Here is an 11361-nt window from a genome sequence, read left to right as displayed (position 1 = left end):
AATTTAGCCCACACCCCATCACCTGTCATTTCCTCGATGACAGGTATCTCATGATACAATTCGTCATAGATAACAAATCAGCAACTATATTGAACAGTTGAGACACAAAACGAACTTTGATGACGCCCCATTCCATGACCCAATGTCTTATATATGTGCAAGGAATTGTGTAATACAATATGTATACATGTATGTTCGGATGATAACGTATGTTTTCGGCGTTAAATCTCCATGAACCAAAGTGACAAACTGTGAATCGGCTCCATGTAAGTCAGAGATTAACGTATTAGTACTTTCCTTAAAACATTCAGTATACACTAGCAATGTGTGAGCGAAAATGCTTCTTTCATAGAAGATTATTAAGCATGTACGTAAATTCTTCTTTACTTTACATAGATGTTTTGTACAATTTAACCTCACACAATGATATGAGAGGGACAATATGTTTAAGTATGTTTCATGTCTTACATACAAAGAATACATAATAATATATGTTAAGAAAATATATATGCACACATCACCAAAGGTCTGCAAGAGAAAGTGCTATAAAATTACGTAAAACGTTACATACCTGATATGCATTCACACCTGTTTTCTTTCAACATATATCTTTACAACACAATTAAACAATCAAGAGTTGGTCGAATGACGGGACAGTTTATCTCCGAAAACTGCCTGGGATATCATGCGTGAATAGGCCTAATTAGTCAGGCAATCAGCACGGGGTTCCAGGTGTTGAGCAGTGAAGTGGCTCTCGGGCGTAATGAAGTATTAGGCGAGTGATATCTTCACGGCGTCTTATTCTTAAGGCAGACATGTCAGCAACGACTACGCGTATGTCTGTTTTGCATTCATTCACTTTAAATCTTCCATACACTAAAATGTCTGTACATGTGGGAAGCAAGAAAATTATCATATGCACTGTACTGAATTTGTCGAATCAAGGTGATACTGAATTGGAGCAATATCCAGATTCTAAAGATACAACGGAACGTCTCTTTAATTCCATATTTGAAGCTCCGGTCTCTGACAGTTTCTTCAGATGACGAGAATTCCGTTTCAGTTCCATCATCCTGCAACAACAAAAGACATTGATATTTAACCCAAATTTGTGGTTCATCCTAAAATGCTCATATTTGAAGAGTGAACGTATATAAACAAGATAAAATAACAATCAAAGTTACGTGTTCATTTTTTATGCGGCGCCACTTTTTATGCGTACTATGTGCGGTTTCAGAATTACTGCATCAGTGATCTTGCGTGCTTGACGTCAGGTGCCTCACGCTGAGATTTGATTCTTGGACGCTAAGAACGTCTAGAATCCATACTTTACTGGGTTGGTGAAATCCCAAAAACATAGTCACTTTCGAAGAGGCATTTACCAGACGTGGAGGTACGAATATATATTTTGAACTGGCCGAATATATACAAACCTCAGTAAAGTTGTGATTCTGAATGCAGTTGGAACTGAATTTATTGTATTAAAATGACATGGACCTACACACAATTTGTAATTTAACACTACAGTCACAATCACATTGAGTATCAGTTCTCTGACTATGACTACGTACTTCATACACTCTTCATGTGCTTCAGACAAGACGTATACACACATATTTACAGTACCTCTTCTTGAAACACAAACACATTGCCGTTGTGATCGCCATGAGGATGAGAAGCGTTGCTCCCGTTAGACTAGTGATCACCTCAAATACTGAAACAGAGGGAATTGATCATTTCACAGCTCCCGCGCACTGAAAACGTTACCACACACAGAACCAAAATGTCCAATCTTAGTTTTCCGAGCCTACTTACTAAACGCAATCTTGTCATCATTGTTGTCCGATTTACCTGGAAGGAAATAAAAAACAGTATTTACTTGTCCCTATTTTTCTTCCGTAACACCTTTATCAAGCATGTGATGCTTGATAACGGTGTTAGAACCTACCGTTCTCATAGCAATGAAGAAATTGTTCATTCATATATTGTCATCGTTCCTTACTACTTCAATATATTGCAAGGGCACTGGTTAACCCACAAATGTCAAACTCGTCCTTCATTCTTTATGCTGTAAATGTCGCATTCTACGATTACATTTTCAATCAAGTGTTACAAAATCTGTCAATGCTAATTTTCATACCTGTGTTCCATGTCGATTTTTCATCAGGAACTTTTCTGGAAACTGTCGTAAGGTACGTTGCACGTGTCGAGTTTGGTGTGTGTCGTGCAGGATGTAATCCTTCTGTGGTCCAGTGTGTCAGTGACGACGAAGATGTTGCTGTCTTAGAAGGTGAAGATGGATATGTCTGTGGAAAAGAAGATGGCGCTTTTGTGGATGGCAACGAAGTTTTTGTACTTGTTTGTATTCGACCTGACGTTGTGAGTAATGGTGAGGAAGACGTGGTGAACAGTAATCCAGAAGATGAATCAGGCATGGAGTTGGTACTGCTCCGTTGAGTTTGTGTGCTTCGCTGTGAACCTTGCATTAAGTTTGAAGTCGTTAACCATGTAGGTGTAGGGGTGAGAGACACTGTGGTCGGCCTTGAGTTCCGACTGCTATAAGTTTTCAAAGTTGCAGTATATGATTTGAAAGATGTGGTTTTGGATGTTGCCAGCACTGGTCCTGATGATTGATGTGAAGTTGTTCTGTTTGTTTGGGGCGATGTTACGTTTGAAGTTGGAACTGTCCGCATCGTAGATGTTGGTGATGAAGGAGAACTTCCTGTAGGATGTGGGGAGAGTGACATGAAGGCTGTAGACTTGGATCTTCCGCTGTTTGATGTCGGTGGTGAGAGTGTCGGTACAGGACCATTCGAGGCTGACACTGTCTCTGAATGTGAAGTTTGTTTTGTTGTCTTTGTGAGATGGAATGGTGTGACGCCTGAAGACGATGATGTCTCAGTCAAGAAGGAAGACAACCTTTGAGTTGGACGTGTCGAGTATGATGTGTGTCGTGCAGGATGTAATCCTCCTGTGGTCCAGTCTGTTGGTGACGACGAAGATGTTGCTGTCTTAGAAGGTGAAGGTGGATATGTCTGTGGAAAAGATGAGCCTTTTGTGGATGGCAACGAAGTAGGTGTAGTCGTGATAGACACTGTGGTCGGCCTTGAGTTCCGACTGCTATAAGTTTTCAAAGTTGCAGTATATGATTTGAAAGATGTTGTTTTCGATGTTGCCAGCACTGGTCCTGATGATTGATGTGAAGTTGTTCTGTTTGTTTGGGGCGATGTTACGTTTGAAGTTGGAACTGTCCGCATCGTAGATGTTGGTGATGAAGGAGAACTTCCTGTAGGATGTGGGGAGAGTGACATGAAGGCTGTAGACTTAGGTCTTCCGCTGTTTGATGTCGGTGGTGAGAGTGTCGGTACAGGACCATTCGAGGCTGACACTGTCTCTGAATGTGAAGTTTGTTTTGTTGTCTTTGTGAGATGGAATGGTGTGACGCCTGAAGACGATGATGTCTCAGTCAAGAAGGAAGACAACCTTTGAGTTGGACGTGTCGAGTATGATGTGTGTCGTGCAGGATGTAATCCTCCTGTGGTCCAGTCTGTTGGTGACGACGAAGATGTTGCTGTCTTAGAAGGTGAAGGTGGATATGTCTGTGGAAAAGATGAGCCTTTTGTGGATGGCAACGAAGTAGGTGTAGGGGTGAGAGACACTGTGGTCGGCCTTGAGTTCCGACTGCTATAAGTTTTCAAAGTTGCAGTATATGATTTGAAAGATGTGGTGTTGGATGTTGCCAGCACTGGTCCTGATGATTGATGTGAAGTTGTTCTGTTTGTTTGGGGCGATGTTACGTTTGAAGTTGGAACTGTCCGCATCGTAGATGTTGGTGATGAAGGAGAACGTCCTGCAGGATGTGGGGAGAGTGACATGAAGGCTGTAGACTTGGATCTTCCGCTGTTTGATGTCGGTGGTGAGAGTGTCGGTACAGGACCATTCGAGGCTGACACTGTCTCTGAATGTGAAGTTTGTTTTGTTGTCTTTGTGAGATGGAATGGTGTGACGCCTGAAGACGATGATGTCTCAGTCAAGAAGGAAGACAACCTTTGAGTTGGACGTGTCGAGTATGATGTGTGTCGTGCAGGATGTAATCCTCCTGTGGTCCAGTCTGTTGATGACGACGAAGATGTTGCTGTCTTAGAAGGTGAAGGTGGATATGTCTGTGGAAAAGATGAGCCTTTTGTGGATGGCAACGAAGTAGGTGTAGTCGTGATAGACACTGTGGTCGGCCTTGAGTTCCGACTGCTATAAGTTTTCAAAGTTGCAGTATATGATTTGAAAGATGTGGTGTTGGATGTTGCCAGCACTGGTCCTGATGATTGATGTGAAGTTGTTCTGTTTGTTTGGGGCGATGTTACGTTTGAAGTTGGAACTGTCCGCATCGTAGATGTTGGTGATGAAGGAGAACTTCCTGTAGGATGTGGGGAGAGTGACATGAAGGCTGTAGATTTGGATCTTCCGCTGTTTGATGTCGGTGGTGAGAGTGTCGGTACAGGACCATTCGAGGCTGACACTGTCTCTGAATGTGAAGTTTGTTTTGTTGTCTTTGTGAGATGGAATGGTGTGACGCCTGAAGACGATGATGTCTCAGTCAAGAAGGAAGACAACCTTTGAGTTGGACGTGTCGAGTATGATGTGTGTCGTGCAGGATGTAATCCTCCTGTGGTCCAGTCTGTTGGTGACGACGAAGATGTTGCTGTCTTAGAAGGTGAAGGTGGATATGTCTGTGGAAAAGATGAGCCTTTTGTGGATGGCAACGAAGTAGGTGTAGGGGTGAGAGACACTGTGGTCGGCCTTGAGTTCCGACTGCTATAAGTTTTCAAAGTTGCAGTATATGATTTGAAAGATGTGGTGTTGGATGTTGCCAGCACTGGTCCTGATGATTGATGTGAAGTTGTTCTGTTTGTTTGGGGCGATGTTACGTTTGAAGTTGGAACTGTCCGCATCGTAGATGTTGGTGATGAAGGAGAACTTCCTGTAGGATGTGGGGAGAGTGACATGAAGGCTGTAGATTTGGGTCTTCCGCTGTTTGATGTCGGTGGTGAGAGTGTCGGTACAGGACCATTCGAGGCTGACACTGTCTCTGAATGTGAAGTTTGTTTTGTTGTCTTTGTGAGATGGAATGGTGTGACGCCTGAAGACGATGATGTCTCAGTCAAGAAGGAAGACAACCTTTGAGTTGGACGTGTCGAGTATGATGTGTGTCGTGCAGGATGTAATCCTCCTGTGGTCCAGTCTGTTGGTGACGACGAAGATGTTGCTGTCTTAGAAGGTGAAGGTGGATATGTCTGTGGAAAAGATGAGCCTTTTGTGGATGGCAACGAAGTAGGTGTAGGGGTGAGAGACACTGTGGTCGGCCTTGAGTTCCGACTGCTATAAGTTTTCAAAGTTGCAGTATATGATTTGAAAGATGTGGTGTTGGATGTTGCCAGCACTGGTCCTGATGATTGATGTGAAGTTGTTCTGTTTGTTTGGGGCGATGTTACGTTTGAAGTTGGAACTGTCCGCATCGTAGATGTTGGTGATGAAGGAGAACTTCCTGCAGGATGTGGGGAGAGTGACATGAAGGCTGTAGACTTGGATCTTCCGCTGTTTGATGTCGGTGGTGAGAGTGTCGGTACAGGACCATTCGAGGCTGACACTGTCTCTGAATGTGAAGTTTGTTTTGTTGTCTTTGTGAGATGGAATGGTGTGACGCCTGAAGACGATGATGTCTCAGTCAAGAAGGAAGACAACCTTTGAGTTGGACGTGTCGAGTATGATGTGTGTCGTGCAGGATGTAATCCTCCTGTGGTCCAGTCTGTTGGTGACGACGAAGATGTTGCTGTCTTAGAAGGTGAAGGTGGATATGTCTGTGGAAAAGAAGATGACGCTTTTGTGGATGGCAACGAAGTTTTTGTACTTGTTTGTATTCGACCTGACGTTGTGAGTAATGGTGAGGAAGACGTGGTGAACAGTAATCCAGAAGATGAATCAGGCATGGAGTTGGTACTGCTCCATTGACTTTGTGTGCTTCGGTGTGAACCTTGCATTAATTTTGAGGTCGTTAACCAAGTAGGTGTAGGGGTGATAGACACTGTGGTCGGCCTTGAGTTCCGACTGCTATAAGGTTTTCCAGTTGCTGTATATGATTTGAAAGGTGTGGTTTTGGATGTTGCCAGCACTGGTCCTGATGATTGATGTGAAGTTGTTCTGTTTGTTTGGGGCGATGTTACGTTTGAAGTTGGAACTGTCCGCATCGTAGATGTTGGTGATGAAGGAGAACGTCCTGTAGGCTGTGGGGAGAGTGACATGAAGGCTGTAGACTTGGGTCTTCCGCTGTTTGATGTCGGTGGTGAGAGTGTCGGTACAGGACCATTCGAGGCTGACACTGTCTCTGAATGTGAAGTTTGTTTTGTTGTCTTCGTAAGACGAAATGGTGTGATGGTTGGTGCGTTTGAGTGATATGATGAACTACCCTTTTGAGTCAACAGGTTGTTTTTCGTCGACCCTGTTGAAGGAGCTCCATTTGGTGGTGTCTTATTCCCACAGGCAACAGTCACGTTACCGCCATCCGTAACTGCAAAGACACATACTATGTCATTGAGGAAAAAGCCTAAATCCATTTGTAGTTCTGTGGTAGTCGTATCCTAAGCGTAACATTTAGTATTAAAATGGTGAAAATATATAATGAAACTCGTTTTACGTGTTAACTGTAAAATATTTAATCAAATATTATGATCTAGAGTTAATTATGTGTACCTGAAGCCATCATCCACAGGAACTGACGATCACTATTGTTAGCAAGAACGCTCATAGTTAGATTTATATCTACCCTGCTTCTGGTGGCGGTATACAGAACGTTGTTGCAACCATTAACAATCTCCGTTTTGGCACAATTTATGGTTGTAGTCCCTGACATTGAATTGGCGAATGAAATTGTACAGGTTCCCGAGAGGACATTGTTGTCGACAAGAGCGATGACGATGGATGAACTCGGGTTGTTACTGTAGGCAACACATTTAGCATCACGTACACTTCCATCCTTCTTGTCGCTTATCAAGTAAACATTCTTCCCATAAAGCACCTCATCGGAATTTACATGGATTTCATCTTTTACTGAAAAGAAAAGAACAAAAATGCAAAAACATATCGATGAAGAGGATGTTAATGAAAAATAAATCTATATTCTAATCCAGCCTGCCCATAAAACATTATGTATTGCATTCAGAGTTTTATGGTTGGTTGGTTGGTTGGTGTGTTTGTCACTTGACTTATACATTAACCAAACCAAGCCAACTGCCACATAAGCATGGGTTGTTGAGGTAGTTTCTAAGCTGAAATTTCACAGATAAGCTTGGTATGTGACAAGATACAGCAATTACAGTCAGTTTCTACTCAAAAGGACTGGATGTTGTTCCAAACCCATAACACTTACTGCCATTTCAGTGTTCAATTTGTAGGATAGTAGAACATCAGAAATATTGTAATCGGTACTTGCCAGGTACGCAGTCAAATTCCAAGGAAACATAGTCTCCAGTGAATAGTTCCGTGCTGGTCAACCGCTTCCCGGAATCACAGCGATTTCCACGACTACAATATCTTGCCATCTGAGACAGGGGACTTGACAACAGCGCCTTCTGTCCCGGAATACACACTTCCTTGAGTATCGTGTCTTCATTGTGTACTTTGCAACACCTTCGGACAGTATGATAGTCTCGTTGTCCTCTGAGTTCTGTAGGACATGTGCTAGAGGGAGAGATTTGACCAAACAAAAACTTCCTCGGGGCAAGATACCCACTACTTTCACACAGTGGTGAGTCAATGATGAACTCGGAGTTGTAGCAGGCTGAATGGTTCAGTCCGTGCAGAAGATACAAACCTGTACGACAAAGACGATAATGACTCCGTTAGTGTGTTCATTCGTAAACGTACAACTGGTTTGGTTTAGCAAGTAATGTCTTGGCATATAAGATTATCTTTGGTCTATTATCTCCTGGTGGAATTTTCATTTTTGGTGGTGGTAGTGTCTTTGTGTGTGTGTGTGTGCGTGCGTTTGCGTCGTGTGTGTACTCCTTTTGCTTTTGGGGGCGGGTGTTTTTTTTTGTTTGATTTCTTTGCTTTCATTTACAGCAATAAAGGAGAATATCTCATGTAATCATGTGAACAATTTTGTTCGTTTTCACCAGTACGTTTTTCTGTCAGGAATAAATGGTTTCTGTGTTTAACAAAAGTGGTCACTTTATAGCCATGATATCGAAGGGAATATACATTTGTATCTATTTGCAGTCCAGCCTGATTGTAATGCCACCCTGTTGACAGTGCCTTTGTTTTGCCAGAACGTATTTCCTGCCCTTTTAATACCCTAACAGGATATAAAAATTTGCTATTTTTAAAAGTAAAACTCCTCTGGTTATATCGCCAATTACACTATCTGCAAGACTTTGATTGTTGGTGGCAGCCAAAAACCTGCAGAATGTGTGGGTAGATATAATGCAAAGAATATGTATTATATGAATGAGGCTTACCTGTTTATTGCAATAGTCAGCAGTCATATAGTTCCATCCGTTTAAGATGTTTAAAGATCCTTAAAGACTGATTAAGTATTTTATGTATTACAGAGCGAAGTAAACGTTCGACTAGCTGTCAAAGCTGTTTCTACAGATTCAGTTTTCAATGTTTTGAGTTTTGTATAATTATATTCAAGTGCATCCTGTTACCTAAACTCACCGTGGATGTTATTTACCTGATGTATGATTAGTGCCGGTTCACTGACAATACCAAGAAGACGAAAACATCACTTACATTCTAATAAGGACACAATGAAGAGTAACGGACACATGGCACAGGTTGATCGTCACACCTGGGGACAAGAAAAGGCATGGATTAATTCATGTCATGTTCTATAATTTCATAGAAATTCATAAACAAACATAACCGGAATTGTACAATCAACCTCGGTTTAAGAAAGGACCTGCCCCTTGTTGTGGGAAACAGACGGTGTAACTAATGCTCTTATCATCGATGAAAAATCATAGCAATGTTGTCAAGACGCCAGCTTCTGTGAGTAGATAAACTTGTATCTATATATCCACGTCGTCGCTATATCTGTATGTGGCACCGGTGACTCACAAACTCCATTCATATTTTCCCGTGTACATAAATATTAAAAACAACTATTTCAATAATCTATAAAGAGTATACCACCAACAAATAGCAAAATGAGTTTCACATGTTTAGTACCTTACCTACAAATAGATGCCTTTATGCTTAATGCAGTCACTGAAATAAACCGGCAGTGATTACATCTCACTGAGTAGCGTTATCTTATCGAAGGTGTGAAATACACGTTTGATAAAAACATGGAGCGCAACCGCTGTTTCTGAATAACTTTCATAGAACAAAGGTAACATTTCTGATATTTTCATAGCATTTAATATACTTTATATTTTCATATAACTATAAAATATTCTTTTTCTTTCCTAAGTAAATGATTACCTTTCTCAGTAGTCCATATACGAAGGGCTGTTAAATTTTTTGAGGATATAATCCTTCTGATATGCGCACGACAAATGTAACAGTATGATACTGAAGAAAGGTTCATATCATTTTATTCACATCAACGTAATATTGACAAACACATGTCGCTAGTTGCCGGTCTACTGACATATAAACGCTTGTACATAGTCTTCTAAATGCCATGTTTCATCATATTGTCATTTCTTATGCTGTAAGACGACAAATGACTGAATACAACGATGTTCAAATCTGCCAGAGTATATACAGTATAACGCAATGGAATGCCTGTATCAACACTTGCAGTTTGTTTGGACTCTGCTCTCGTGCGTGTGACACAGATACTGATTAGCATGACGACCTTTCACTCACTTTGACTTTCACACTTTTTTCTGTCAGCAGTGAGTGAGTTTAGTTTTAATTCAACAATATTCCAGCCATATGGCGACGGTCTGTATTATCATCGAGTCTGGATGAGTCGCCTTTTATGGCAAGCATGGGTTGCTGAAGGCCTGTTCTAACCCGGACCTTCACAAGTCCTTTTCTGTCAGCAATGCCAACATATAAATAGGACAATTGAGAAACAATTTCAGACATTTTACAGAGCCTCAGTCTGTCTGAAGATGATTTCGACTTAGGTATCCAGATCGAGTCGGTCAAAAGTACGTAGATACGTAACGGGCCTACACATTATATTTACAACATTTATGTAATGTTTTCGCAAGCAAATGCTTCGTAATTCAAGAGATTGCATGACAGTCAATTATCTGTCACTCGACTTAGTAAATGACTCATAGTCTGCAGTGCTCTGCCATCACACTCTGAAGTAAAGACCCGAGAAGGTCATGGGCAGAATAGGCCTTCAGCAACCCTGGCTTGTCATAAAAGGCGACTATGCTTGTCGTATTAGGCGACTGACGGGATCGGTTGGTCAGGCTCTCTGGCTGGGTTGACACATATCGTCAGTTCCCATTTGCACAGATCGATGCTCATGCTGTTGATCCCTGGACTGATACTCGCTTATTTTCAGACCGCCACCATATAGCTGGAATATTGCTGAGTGCAGAGTAAAATTTAACTCACTCACTCTGAGGTGAGTAAAGTATGTAACTTGTCACTTACAGGAAAGGAAATCATGGCGTCACTGCTACTTTTCAGGGATTTATTCCCAACCTTGTATGTCTATCAATATCTGTGCCTTATGGAGCATTCCATGTGTCGGAGACTAGTTGTTATGTTCTGAAGTTGCATTATGTGGCTCTTTTGTAACTCTCTATAATGTTGTGAAGTGTTTAGGTTTGGGTTTGGGTCCTGTTTGCTGTGAGGTGTGTGGTCATATGCAAAGAGCTGAGGTCACAAATCTGTTGAAGCAACGTTAGGCGCGAAGATTCCTTGGATGGGTGACCGTGTTTGGCAACTTGCCTACTGACAGCTTTATAGGACTTCAAGTCCTGCTTCACAACGAAACACATGTGGTATTTGTGGCCTCACCTTAGGAAAGTGGCTTTGTTCAAAACTGCCTTTGTTCACCAAGCAGAAAATGGGTACCCGTTGGGCAATTCAAGTGAGTATAACCTTCTAGCGCCTTTAGTCGCAGCTTGGGTTATCTGGTGTAAAAATGTGTTAACGGTTTAGTACGCACATGTGTGTGGAAAAAGGCACCTTATAAATGGCCAACAATATTAGTGTTTTCATGAATATCGATGGTCATTTTGCCAGCCCCAGCAACCATCCCGCCACACGACGTTGGTCTGTAAATGATCACACCTGCAGCTGTAAATCTAGGGATTAATATCATGAGCTATGATCTTGAGATACGATGAAGTGTGTCAACCATGTGAGCGAGCCTGACCACCTAATTCT

The 11361-nt window shown here is 41.8% G+C and overlaps 1 protein-coding gene across 1 annotated transcript; it reads right to left on the bottom strand.

The window, feature by feature from the left end:
* Positions 1-940: 940 nt before the first annotated feature.
* LOC137287776 (uncharacterized) lies at positions 941-8824 on the bottom strand. Its single transcript, XM_067820163.1, has 11 exons — positions 8788-8824; positions 7484-7864; positions 6745-7101; positions 5644-6562; positions 4926-5137; positions 4362-4589; positions 3798-4025; positions 2141-2881; positions 1816-1851; positions 1627-1714; positions 941-1073 (listed from the first exon to the last, which is right to left on the bottom strand). Exons 1-11 carry the CDS (start codon positions 8822-8824, stop codon positions 941-943), a joined length of 3360 nt encoding a protein of 1119 aa, XP_067676264.1.
* Positions 8825-11361: the final 2537 nt, after the last annotated feature.

This window comes from Haliotis asinina, chromosome 6, assembly GCF_037392515.1.
Source record: "Haliotis asinina isolate JCU_RB_2024 chromosome 6, JCU_Hal_asi_v2, whole genome shotgun sequence".
Classification (NCBI taxonomy): Eukaryota; Metazoa; Mollusca; class Gastropoda; order Lepetellida; family Haliotidae; genus Haliotis; species Haliotis asinina.
This window is presented reverse-complemented; position numbering and strand designations above follow the sequence as displayed.